At 41.9% G+C, this 13,070-nt stretch overlaps 2 protein-coding genes across 2 annotated transcripts; one reads left to right on the top strand and one right to left on the bottom strand.

Annotated features, from left to right (window-relative positions):
• Nucleotides 1-200: 200 nt before the first annotated feature.
• On the bottom strand, nt 201-5,905 carry LOC115587614 (carboxypeptidase O-like). Its single transcript, XM_030427534.1, has 11 exons — nt 5,733-5,905; nt 5,091-5,154; nt 4,374-4,475; nt 3,694-3,804; nt 3,502-3,618; nt 2,696-2,789; nt 2,049-2,141; nt 1,698-1,807; nt 1,211-1,295; nt 780-860; nt 201-694 (listed from the first exon to the last, which is right to left on the bottom strand). The coding sequence occupies exons 1-11, from the start codon at nt 5,810-5,812 to the stop codon at nt 501-503; spliced, it is 1,131 nt and encodes a 376-aa protein (XP_030283394.1). The 5' UTR covers nt 5,813-5,905; the 3' UTR covers nt 201-500.
• Nucleotides 5,906-6,139: 234 nt separating this feature from the next.
• LOC115587615 (melanoregulin) lies at nt 6,140-12,413 on the top strand. The gene is made up of 5 exons (XM_030427535.1): nt 6,140-6,657; nt 6,748-6,994; nt 10,435-10,525; nt 10,626-10,792; nt 11,234-12,413. The coding sequence occupies exons 1-5, from the start codon at nt 6,581-6,583 to the stop codon at nt 11,309-11,311; spliced, it is 660 nt and encodes a 219-aa protein (XP_030283395.1). The 5' UTR covers nt 6,140-6,580; the 3' UTR covers nt 11,312-12,413.
• Nucleotides 12,414-13,070: the final 657 nt, after the last annotated feature.

The raw sequence follows: 13,070 nt of genomic DNA, 5'->3' as shown, positions 1-13,070 counted from the left end.
TCCGGCTTCATGACGACTGAAACAACTTGATGTTGTAATTGAACTGAATCAGATGTGAAAAGTCCTCCAGCCACATGACGCAGCTTAAGAAATAATTAAGCTCTAACATGTGTCTGAACCTGCATCGACGAGAGTGTGGTGCAGAAAATGGGGCAATACTGCCCCCTGGTGCGAGAAGCAGGAACAACATCAACATTAAGTTGCACTTTAAATGAATGTTTACTTGAAAAAAAAGAAAAGAAAGTAGGATAATAATGTTTTTACATATACACTGAGGACCTCTGGCCTTGATAATACAGTTTAATAGTCATAAATGTGATTAATGGAAACTCAAAAACACTAAATCTGGGTAAATATTTTATCCAGATAGACGTCGCAATTGATAAGAGACTGCATAGATACAAAGGAATGGTTATGAGTGTTGTGGGAGCGGTTTACCACCACCAGGATGTCCAGCGTCTCCGTTTATCATCTAGTTTGTGGTACAACATTGTATTTATTTACACCAACACCCCTGTGTTGAGAGACACAGCCATGACGGTGCTCCAGATTGTCAGAGCGACAGCGGCGTTAGGGAGGACGCCGCTGTTGAAGGCCTTGTCGTGGACATATGTGATGATGGACAGCGCTCCGGCGAAGGCCTCCTCGCAGGCCGGCTGGATCTGATCCTCTGGTAACAAGTGGCTGAACTCACCTGGAGGATCAATCAGTGGTGTATTACCAAGTTAAATCCAGTGCATTGTATTTGGCCGTATAGAGACCGAAACAGTCCAACTCACCTTTGTCTCTCAGCTCAAAGGTGTAAGAGAAGGGGATGCCAATGAGACGAGCCCAGTCACGGCTTGAGCCTGAGTTTGGATCTGAATGTTGAGGAGAGAATAAACTTAATTTGCGTGGATCCAACAAGAAAACGTCAAGCTTCCACAGGCAAGGAGGAGGAATCTATAAGGTTCCGCCCAGATTAAAATGTTGGCCTTTGAACGTTTCATAAGTCATCATTTTATCGCGTCAGAACAACTGGCAGCTGAAAAACTCATATTGTTGTCGAGACATTGGGCCAATTTCTGTCCTTGTTTGTGGCAAAAGATTCAGGTGAGACAAAACATAATCTTTTCCCAACGCTATCTAATTGGTATGAGTGCCGAAAACCTAACCAGACCGTTGTCGCAACGTTAAATTGAAAACTAAAGGTAGAAGACCGATATCTTACACAGGATTTGTGGCGATGTCCCTACAGTGTAGTTCATTCCATGCAGTTTCTTCATTTTTGCTGCTGCTGCCTTGCCGACCGAAACCTGCACAGGTCACAAAAATGATGAAAATAGAACCAGTACAACCATTTTTTGGAAAACCACGTACCAATACTCTCTAAGAACAAATCTAATTGTTCTGATCTACGACAATTTTAGCAAATTTTGGCTTAAACTACAAATCTTAGGCTATTCAACAATGTTCTGAAAGGTGCAATATGCAAGACTTTTAGTTGAAAGCATCTAAAAAAGTACTAAATGTATATGAAGTTATATCTATTGCTAGCCCGAACTTGTTCTGGTCAAAAGCTACCAGCCAACAAACCAACCCACTCACGACCGTTGGCTAGTTCTTACATATTGCACCTCTTAAAAGCTGTGTATCTTTTCTCTAAAGGCGTATTGCTTAACACCGCAATACAAATCTATAGAAGCACACACACTCACCAGTTCATCGTAGTTGGGTGCCGAGATCTCAGGGTGGCCATAAGGCAAGAGTATAAGCTGCCCAGCAGAGTGGATGGTGAGGAAACACAGAGTCTTGTTAGCCATACTGCCTACAGAGAGACACAGTGAACAAGATGACATGTCAACATTACCTTCTTTAAACACAGGCTTTTCCATTTCATGATTTGTAGAAAGAATCAGCACAATCAGACACACACTTATATTTAATCTTCCATTCTTACACAAGAAACACACTCTTACGTGTAATTTATGAAACATTACCAAAAAAAACTACTTTTCTTCTTTTTAATTGTTTTATTGTTCATGCAATGCCATAAATGCTACATTTACCAACGAGGTCCATCACAGCTGTAGATTCTGGCTCTGACCCGGCTGATGTCCCACAGTAAGTGTTTGAGCAACTGTCAAAGGACACACCAACCGCTGAGGAAAGAAAGCACATACACACAAACTTTACACAAAAACAATAATACATCAGGTTTATGTTTGAATTAAGTTTCCTTCGCCGTGTCAAAAACAATTATGAAGTATGAATTTATTGGAGAAAGTCTTGTGAGAACCAATGCTGTAAATGTCGGAGGGCTTGAACCGTGTCATACGGACTGACACCGTAATATTTAGTTGTACTGTGCGACTGGAACTCATGTCAGTATCAATTAGCTTTCAAGCCTTAGAGATGTTTATGTTCCAAACCAGCATACACAAGTTTTAAAAGTGTGAAATTACAACAGTAATACATTACACACTGTTATTGATCCCCTTTGGATTTACTGTTTTCCAGTTTGTGCTATAGAGTGCAGAAAATATACTGCTTTCACAACTGTTCCCAGCACATTCTTCTCCATTTAAAAGGATTATGACATTTCTTCATACGTCCAATAAAAGGTGTGCAAGTCAGAAATGTTTTAATTTACACAGAAGAGCTACTAGCATGAGGCAAATGAGAGCTAATAAGTCACATTGTGGTGCAAACTCACTTCCCCAGTTGGCATTGAAGTTTCGGTTGAGGTCGACTCCGTAACAGTGACTGCCTGCAGGAGGTGCCGAACGAGACTTCCTCCACAGACGATTCTACATCAAGACAACACACAGGCACAGTGACAGGCCGAGCAGGTGGGTCAGACCGTCGGTTAGATTGTGGACTGATGGTTTCAGAATCAACCCAATAAATGTTGGCAGTGTACATTTGTTCAAACTACGGATACGTTGGAGCTTTATGTTTCTATTGGGTTAATTTTTTATTGTCTGGTAAGAAAACCATTTGTCTAGATCACATTCTGGCTTAAAATACTTGTTTTGGTTGCTCCAAGCACAGCTGGAGATTTCCCACCTTCTCATGAATAATATCAGATTTTTGCCACTACTGTCACAGCTGGAAAATGTCCCAAGATCTTCTTTAAAATATCCAGTGGTGTCCTGCTTACAAATATCAAAGGCTCAGGCTCAAAATGCTGCCATTAGCTTGGCAGCCTTCCCGCCTGTAACTTCACCACCACATTCCCTCCACCTCCTGATGTAAGTCAGGTCGTAAACATGTCATATAACGGTGATATAACCCCGTTTTATGGTGTGCTAATATGATACGCAGGCTGTGACACAAACAAATGTGCAAACGTATCAATGCCAACATGTTATCCCGCCTGACGACCTGCAGTAACTTAATCATATCATAAGTAAACACAAAACAGAGAACTCACACGGATGTACTTGCAAAATTGAACCGTGTTTTCTGTGAACCTACTGAGCTGAATAAACAGAACTATGATTCAGGAGAAGCACTCACAGTTTCATTGGACCAGGTGAAGTTGTATCCGTCCACGTTGATCACAGGGGTTACGTAGACATCAACGTTCTGCAGGATCTGCTCCAGCTTCTTATCGGTTTTATACGACTTGACGATCTGAACGGAAGAGGAAGTTCATGAGCTCTTGGTGAAGATCTCTATCAATGACGTTACGCGTGAGTGTATACAAACCTCTTTGACAAACCACTGGCAGAAGGCGGGAGCGATCCACTCCCGAGCGTGGATGCCACAGTCCATCCAGATGACCTTCTTCTCTGTGACCGCTGAGTTTTTTAGTCCCAACTGCAGACGCACAACGATGACCAAGTGTTGGATTTAAAATGCAGACAAAGTTACAGCGGTACATTGGTGTAATTAACCATAAAAGAGCTTAACATGGGTCAACCGGACGTGTAGCCTCGGTCTTAGCTGTCTTTGCAAAACACTGAACCCTCTGAAATAAGTAACTGAGGGAGAAGCAGGTGAGGCAGGTTGAGTGAAAATAAACATTAGAACGTCTTTTATATCCTCTGCCGGGTCTCAGATGGGAGCCACGGGAGGGTTTTAAATAATGATTGAATAAGACTAAGATTGGTTTGACATCTCGAGGGCAGCGAGTGTGCTGTTTTACCTCCTGATTTAATGAGCTGTTTTTATTTTGCTGCTGGAAGTTTGGTTTCTGATCCAGAGTAATCAGTCTCACTGTTTTCACTTGTTTCTTGCATTTTGCAGCTGGGGAATCACTGCGATAGCTTGCCTTTCACATATGTAGTGAGCAAGCCACTTTCAACATTAATTACTGCAGTTTAACATGCGAAGAGGTTGTTCACTACTGTGTATCACGGTGAGGTAAAAGGAAATGTGTTGAAGACCTTGAGCAGTGTGATGTCTCTTCCCTCAGTAGTCTTTCCATAGACAGCGGAGGAGATCAGCTCGGGGTTCGCTCGCTCCACATCTTCCATCCACTTGTATATCTGCAATTAAATCAGTGTGATGATTCATTTTCATATGGCTATTTATAGTTTTTTTTTGGCCGCTGTCCATCTGTTAACTGCAAGGATGAGAGTGTAAATCAACTGGAACAGCCCGGACTGAAATGGTGACGGTCACATATCTGCAGACCGCTGATACATTCACAGTTGTACATGAAAGGCTAGGTGCCACAATGCATGTCTACAAAACGTGTCACATCACGTTCACATTACATGTTTTTACAACCTGACTCTCTTATCTGGAGTTGGAGTGGATGGTGGTGGAGCTGCCAAGCCAGTGACCGCCGTTCATTTATAACTGTGACATCAATGGGTATTTTTAAGGAGACCTTTGGACAATCTCCAGTTGTGTTTATGGCAACAAATTTAGACCAAAACAGGTATTTTGGAAAAGAATGATCTTTTCCTAACCCTAACCAAGTGGTTTTTGTGCCTTAACTTTACCAGAGCATAGGCACAGCGTTGTCAGAAGATACATTGAACGTTGACCTAAAGGAACATAATTTTCAACATATCTGTGGTTTGCAGAAATGTACATTATCAACATTACTTGGACATTTGGGTTGGTTAGAAACATCATAATGTAAAGATTCTTACCTCGTCCATGGGGTGATATTTGGTGTAGTCATAACTTCCTGTTGATTCCGAACCCTCCACCAACCTGGCAGTTTTAGAAAAGAAAGGAACATGAATGTATTTTTATTTTGCATTAGGCCTATATCCCAAAAAATAACTTCGAGAAAAGTCACCATTTAGTTTTACAGTGAAACGGTCAACACGAAATCTACGATGCCAGCTGTGAAGTTGTGAGTATGTACGGCGACGCCACAAATATATTCTCAACGACTCAAACTCACAATGGAGAAACATTTGCGACAGGATCTGTTCTGAAGTTTGAAGCTGCCCAAGCAAATTCTGAACATTACAAACAAGTGTTTAAAGTGATTACGAGGAACTTTGAGTTTTTGTTGACTCTAGCGACCCCCTTTGACAAATCATCTGCTGTTGTAAACATCTTTGCTGCGCGTTCATTTGTTTTGGAAGCGAGTGACAGATGGATCCTGTATTTAAATGTGATTTTATATGCGATTATGTGATCGGATCCAAGCGCAGTCATTAATAATAACTATATATATAAAAAAGGCTTTTAGCTTATGGTCTCGTTTGCTGTTACAGGTCATTTAAAACACTTCAAAGTTCCTTGTAGTCACTGTAAGATCAATAATCGACCCAGCTCACCTGTTCGACGTCTCTAAAACGCTGCTTAAGATCAGCAGGGACAAACCTAGTTCCCAAAACTGAAGTAGCTTTTTCTCCATTTGCTTGTTGTCACTGAGACTCGGTGGAGTCACTGCTCTTCTCACAGTCGTACCTGCTCCTGCAGCACCAACACTGCTGTCTGACACTTCTGTTCAGCCAGGTGACCTTGGATCTCAAATGTCTCATGTTGACATAAAGAGTGTTTTTTTTTTTTTTTTACAGGCCCACACAACTTATGAGGGAGCCAAAAATAGATCAGTGATGTATTAACATTTATGAAGTGTCAATAAAATCCTACAGCGGCTGATATAACAGGGACCTACAGCCGTCTGCTTGATCAGTGTTTGTCTTTACCGAGCACTTCTCCTCCTGCAAGCATGGACACAGACATAGGGACACAGGGGGAAAGAGCTAGAAAGCCTTCCTGCTGCATTCTGCACCATCAGGAGTTGCTGAATAAAAGTACCATTCATCCCTGAACTATCCTGTGTGTGTGTGTGTGTGTGTGTGTGTGCGTGTGTGTGTGTGTGTGTGTGTGTTTGTGTGTGTTGTTGTTGTTGTCTCCTGTCTGGACTCACGTGGATAATGTAATTGACAGGAGGCTCTAATTCAGGCCAGGACAGGCACAGGGAAAAAGGGGACGGGCGCGTTAAGTTCAGACATTCGGCTGGATCTCTAGTCTTCAGTGACACATCGGCTTGAAAATATTTAGTTTTCCTGGGGATTCTGGAGGAAACACAGCCGGAGGAGGTGCGATTGTTTGGGGGATTTCATCTGGGAGGATTTATTTTGATTGTTGTGAACTTTTTTGGGGGGGAAAACTGCCAATGGGTGCCAATTTTACCATCTGCTGCTGCCGGTACTATCTGAGACACAACAGGGAAGAGAAGAGCGCAATTTTACGGTGAGACACAAAAAATGAAACCCTGCTTTTTTAATCAAACTCCACTTGATGAGTTTTCATGATCACATCATCCTCTTTTCCATCCTCCAGCATGCGCACCTCGTCAGCTTCCAGACAACCGGAGCCTGCATCCAGCGAGTCCAGCGACAGCGACACAAACTGGGAGAGCATTTTTGGGCCACAGCCTCCGAGAGGGAGCAAGAAGCCGAGCCAGAGGACCACCTCGTATCCGCTGGCCACCATCAGCAGAGCCCGCGAGTCTTCGATCAGGCGAGGATCGGAGGGAAAGCTGCAGGATTTTATCAACATGAGAGACCAGGCTGACAAGGCAACAGAGGTGAGAGGAAAAGTGTGATGCTGAATGAGATGCAGAGCAGAGAAGAGAGAAGAGACAGAAAACACAGAAAAGGCAGCAGAGGATCTCTGTTATTGGCATTTTTTAACGCTATTCCTTAAATTCCTGAAAATTAAATGTCTTCCGTACATCAGCAATACATCCACACAGGACACAGCACACACTGACAGTAGTAGTTTGCCATTTCATTTTCTAATCTAATAAACTGATTAGTGTTAATGTGGAGCTTTAAAGCAACTGAGTGCACCACAGCTGAACATCTGTAAACACACGCAACCGTGAACCTGGGTAAGATTAGAAAGTGGATGCTGAAAACGCAACAGAATTCTCAGTTTTGCACCCGAAATGTACATCTTTTTGATTGCTTGTGTCACAGCTGTTCAGACGAATCAGATAACATACCCTCTTTAGACAATCTATTCAGTCGGATCGCTTTTTTCGCTGTTTTTCTTGGATTCTTTTAGAGAGCTCACACATGCACATCCACCACAATAATTCAGGAATTCAATCTGGTCTCCTTATCTGTTCCCCTGCAGCTCTGTAACGCAATTATCTAATCAGAGGAGAGGGACACACATAGGTGGCTCTCAAAGAACCCTTTCACTCCCTTTCATGTCGACTGTAAATGAACTCGACCTGGATTCTGAAAATAGCTGAGTTTCAGAAATCTTACACTAGAAAAACAGAAGTTGCTGTTGCAAGAATCTTTGATTGAAGGTTAATTTAGAAGAAACTGAGGGATCGAAAAAGATGATTCCAAAACAGTAACAAGGCGGCTGTGTAAAGAAGGAGTAAAACTGAAGATGATCATTTGCTAATGTGCTCGTTTGTTGGTTAGTTGGTTGATGGAATCGAGTTTTAAGGGACAGAGGATGCTGTTCACTGTATAAACTTTAAAGCTTACTGAGGCAGGTCATTGTGATTTGGCCTATATATATATATATAAAATTGATTTAATTTGATTTGTCAGAAGGATTACACAAAAACTACTTAACAGATTTCCACAGAACTTGGACAGAGGATGAGTCTCGGCCAAAAATAGACATCATTAACTTTTGGTGCCGAAACGGACAAATCCAGGGATTTATGCCTCACTTTCTTTAAGACGGCAAGGTTTTCATCTGCATTTATTTTTTGTATCTTGGATCTTAATGAAAAAATATGCCGTATTTGTTTGGCTGTCGTCTATGAGTGAGTACAATCTGATCAGATTTGGAGAAAAGTTCAATTTCTAGCAGAGTTTAATGTTTGATTTTTTTTATATTGGATTAGAATTGATTGAATTAAACATTTCAAATGGACCGACTTGTAGGTACGAGGACTGTCATTATCATTGTTTAAGGAAATCAGAGTTTTGACTGAGCTGTGTAAGTGATTATTAAAGGTCAGTGTCAAAAGGTCAAAGGTCAATGGGATTGTAATTGAGCATTTGTCTAGCAGTTGACATGCTTCTTTACTTACTTAATCAGTGACCTCATCCCTCTGACAGTAACTTACATGTACTGCTGGTTGTTTATTAGAGAGCTACAGTGGGTTAGATATACAGTAACTCTGGCTGTGTCTCTGTGGTATAAGGTTAACTTTGAAGGATCCCTGCAGAACTTTAGGTTTAAACTCAATATTTCAAAATAAAACAAGAAACTTAGTGCTATCTTTCTGTAGACCACTGATCATTTTGTGAGAGCACAATCGATTAGGAGTCTGGAAATGACAGAAAAAGCAAAGAATGGTTCATTAATTCAAGTTGATATTCCCATTTTCCTCACATTTATGAGCCTGCCTCCATTCCTCTGCAGAAGTAACACACTCTGGAGCTTTTTTTCCCCTCGAAATGTCAGGATTGCAGCTCAGTTAAGTGACTGCAGTCTCTGACCAGAGTCTGGTGAACATGTGACAAACAGTCTTCGTGATGAGAATAGTCAGGCTGCACGACACAGTGGGCACATTGTGTTAATAAATTCCTTAATAGAGATGTAGGCCAGTGGCCTGGCTGGCCATTCAAAGGGAATATTCACTGAACCATCCAGATCATGCTGTGAGACTGTTTTTAATATTTAGCCAAACAGACTGAAGAAGACAATTGGCAAAGTGAATACGGTTGAACACTGGGGTCAGCTAACGCTCTGCTCTGTGAGATTCTTTGTTCAGTGAGAAAATCTGTTTCAAACATTTCTACCAAGGGTTGTTTGGCTGAAGTGCACAGTTTTAACATCAGACACACAGCAGGATAAGCACAGGTGTTACTAACACCACTAACCACGGCTGTCTTCTATTTAAGCATCTCAGTGAACCAGGATGAGGAGCCAGCATGAACGAAACCACGACCCACCCACGACCCAGGCTGCTAATTTGAATTCAGCCATCATTAATTTTATTATAAACACCTGTGATGTGAAAAAAAGAGTGTTTTGCTAAAGTCTGCACATCCAGGCAGGTGTTTTCACTTGTTGTGGCTGGTTAGACTTCTGCTCTGGTTGCAGTCAGGTCACCAAAAAACATCAAGGACTATGATTGATAAAAATTTCATGATGGGAAAAATGGTTACAATGCTTTAGTATCTTCCTTCTCGTCATCTGTTTTTTTTTTCTCTTTTCCACTGTTTACATGTTTGTTTTTATAGATTATGTTTGTATATTTAAATGAATGTGCTCACCCGAAAAGGTGAAGCTAAATGATCAATTACAGCTCATTCTCCGCCGTCCATATTGAAGAAGTCTACGGTTTCACACATTAAGGTCTGGTAACAGGTTTTAGGGGGTGCTACTGCATATGTGAAAAAGGTTGTGTTTCGTAGCTCCAGGGAAAGTTGAATGGAATCTGGCATATTGCCTCCAGTGGCTATGTTGCATTGCGGGTAATGTAGGCACCAGGCTCTGAAAAAGGAAGAGTGTGTGGAATAAAAAACGATCTCCGGTTCTGCTTTCGTATTAAACTGTTCATTAATGATTAAAAACCAATGGATTGCTTTTCAAAACAAGATGCCTACAGTCCCCACAATGCATCAGCCACTGAAGAACATCTCAGGAGGCAATTCATCACATTACAGGCAGCCTTTTCTTGAGCCAAAAAAAAGGCTTTATATGACTTTTTCCACATATGTATTAGTGCTCCACAAGACCTGTAAACACAGTTTAATGTGTAAAATTGGTGGAGTTACCCTTTAAGCAGGAGTGACTATTGATATATTGCGCTAAATATGTGCTCTCATAAGAATTAAAGTCTAATACATTGTTTTTTCTGTCATTTTACGTACATTTTGTGTTTTTTTGTGTATAAGGTTATTGACTTTATTCTCTCCTCTCTGCACGTCAAGCCTCTCCAATGGCTTCATCTACTACTTCCCACATAAGATAAAAAAAGACCTATTATGTGATATATATATATATATATATCGTTTGCTTATTTATCATATTTGCTCACAGGAATGGGAGAAGCTGAATTATGACATCTACACCTTGCGCTACACCCGGCGAGAAGTCCGATCTCGATGGAAGAAAATCCTCCTGCAGCTCGGTGAGGCGCCCTGTTCAGTTAATATTTGCTCGTCTCCTTTCAGCTCTGAGAAAAGCTTCTACTAGCACCGCATGTGATCTTCCCCTCCATCTCTCCGCAGGTTACCAGTGCGAGGTGGACGCCCTGCTGTGCGTGAACAGACAGAGCGGCTTCAGTCGAGATCAGGAGCACTTCAACAAAGCCACAGAGCTGTTAAAACAGCTGCTGGACCACACATGCCTGTTTCCCCCAGAAACTGGACACCAGAGCCGATACCTCTACGTCATGGTACACGGATACTGTACACACACACACACACACACACACACACACACACACACACACACCCAGCATGTGAAGCTTTGGCAAAATAACATAAACAACAGTATATAAACAATGGACGACAGAAGAGCTTTCAGGTGAACTTCAGAAGTGACCTATTTTGGCCCGTCAGGAAATTCCAACCATATAACTTAATAAAACAGAAGAAGAAGCAGCTCTGTGCCTCTCTTGGTAGATTTAATTGGGTACTTTTGCTCTTACAAAGCTTCTCTTTAAGTACAGTAAGCCTGCACATGATCTCATATTCAAGTCGCCCTCGCTTCCCCCCACTCTCATCCATTATCTCCCCCCGTGTTGTTGTTTTATCTCTCCGTCTGCCATCCGCAATCGAATGTGTTTTATTTATTCTCATCCTGCTTCTCATCTGCCTCCATCTTTTCCTCTCAGGACCGCCTGGTGTCGCTGGACAGCGCTGAGGACTTTGTCCGACTGGCCAAAGAAAAATATCCCAAAAAAGGAGGCTGAGAGACGGAAAGAAGACGACGACATGAACGCTGAGAGGAACAGAGGATGCTGAGCGACGTTGACGGATACAGATCTTTACAACACTAACATTTGAGTTTTTTTTCATTTGAGTTGCAGAACAAAATTAAAACATCTGTTGACTGACGTCATTTTTATTCCACTTCTTGTTAGTGAGTTTGTAAAATGTGTTATTCAGCTCACACACTTTGTAACGTCATGTTTTTAATTCAGTACTTTTTCTTTTAAAGGCAGGAGTTTCGCTCTTATTGCATTGACTTCAGACTTTCTGATAGTGTGCAGCGCTCAAGTCCAGTTCTGGGCACACTCGATCCTTCTCATTAACTTCTGTGGAGAGCAGATCCACAGTCAGGTGACTGTAACGGTCTCATTTTGGGGACGTTTACGCAAGAACACCAGCCCACTTTTTAGTTTATGGAAAAGATGACGTTATGTAGGTGACATGATTGAAGAATACACTGACTTTTGATTTCACATGGGACAAGAACAAGTGTCTCCTGGATGAAAGTCCATTTATGAACTCCAAACTTCATCCTACTTGGATGTTTTTTTTCTTGGTATTTGGACTCATCTGTTCAAGACAGAACATAGTGGGAAAGACGGGCCTAAGACCGGCACATGAAATTGGACTGACAATTTGAAAGTGACTGGGCTGGTTGTTAAGCAAAAGATACTCATGTGTTTTAGACTGAACTGGCCAGTGTTACAGGTGGAGATACATTTTGTTGAAAGGTGTTTTTTTTGTTTTTATGGTTAGCTAAATAGACGACAAGTTTCATAAAGCTAAGAAAACCTCTGCAGGTTTCAGGATGTACTCTGTGTGTGTTTTAAATATGATACAATCCATTTTCCTCTTTCTTACATCACCACAAACATCTTTAACACTGTCGCTGTAAAGGAATATAGATGATAACAAGCTGAACTTTTTCTGTGATATGTGCTTGTTTCTTCCTCGCCTTGTCGCTAAAATAAAGTAGACACTGCTCACTCTAGGAGGCGCTCTGTCAGTCACACTGCCTGTGTTTGTCCAACAGGTGGCAACATCGAGTTGCTCTTCCACTCGGTTAAACTGGCAGAAAAAAAAGGGAATGAAAACGTGTGTGTATCACAGATGGAGTAAAACTTGATCGTATCATTTGACTCGTGAAGTTTGATCCCTCGGAAAATTAAAAGAGAAAGAAAATAAATCCGGTCAATCAGTGATGGGGAATCATTGGGAGCATCCTTTAACACCTCTGATGGCTTCACAATGCAGTTTTAGTGTGTCGGTGGCAGTGTTGAAAATGTTTTTAGTTAAAAATAAAAGAGAGGATAGCAGGAATAAACTTTACTAATTAAATTTCCCTTTCTTGGTTTTCTGAGCTTCCCTTTCTTGGAGCTTTGTGCGGGATGCAGATGATAATGTCTCATCTTGGCTTCCACTCAAAGCCACTTTTGAATCTACACTCACAGCTGCACACGCCCATGTGGGACGCTGCGCTATCTGCCAGTTCAAAGAGTGTAAGACGGTCTTCATGCCGTTGATAAGTGTGCTCTATCGTGCACATATTCATGCACATGCACACAGGAGGAGAGCGAGAGTGTGTGTACTCTGACCCAGATATTACTCTCGCCAAGGCCCCTTCCCAAGTTTGGGAAACAGATGTGGAACTAACAGAGGGGGGGGGGGACGCTGGGGGAGGGGAGCAGATTTGGAGCTGGACCAATGGTCTGGCAGCTCCGAGAGGCATTGTGCTCCTTG

This window comes from Sparus aurata, chromosome 9, assembly GCF_900880675.1.
Source record: "Sparus aurata chromosome 9, fSpaAur1.1, whole genome shotgun sequence".
In the NCBI taxonomy this organism is placed as follows: Eukaryota; Metazoa; Chordata; class Actinopteri; order Spariformes; family Sparidae; genus Sparus; species Sparus aurata.
This window is presented reverse-complemented; position numbering and strand designations above follow the sequence as displayed.

Coding starts and splice junctions, on each gene's coding strand:
- LOC115587615 (XM_030427535.1), top strand. CDS start 6,581: ATGGGTGCCAATTTTACCATCTGCTGCTGCCGGTACTATCTGAGACAC. Junction 6,658..6,747: donor GAGAAGAGCGCAATTTTACG/GTGAGACACAAA, acceptor TCCATCCTCCAG/CATGCGCACCTCGTCAGCTT. Junction 6,995..10,434: donor AGGCTGACAAGGCAACAGAG/GTGAGAGGAAAA, acceptor ATTTGCTCACAG/GAATGGGAGAAGCTGAATTA.
- LOC115587614 (XM_030427534.1), bottom strand. CDS start 5,812: ATGGAGAAAAAGCTACTTCAGTTTTGGGAACTAGGTTTGTCCCTGCTG. Junction 2,790..3,501: donor TCACCTGGTCCAATGAAACT/GTGAGTGCTTCT, acceptor GTCTTGATGTAG/AATCGTCTGTGGAGGAAGTC. Junction 1,808..2,048: donor AGCTGTGATGGACCTCGTTG/GTAAATGTAGCA, acceptor GTCTCTCTGTAG/GCAGTATGGCTAACAAGACT.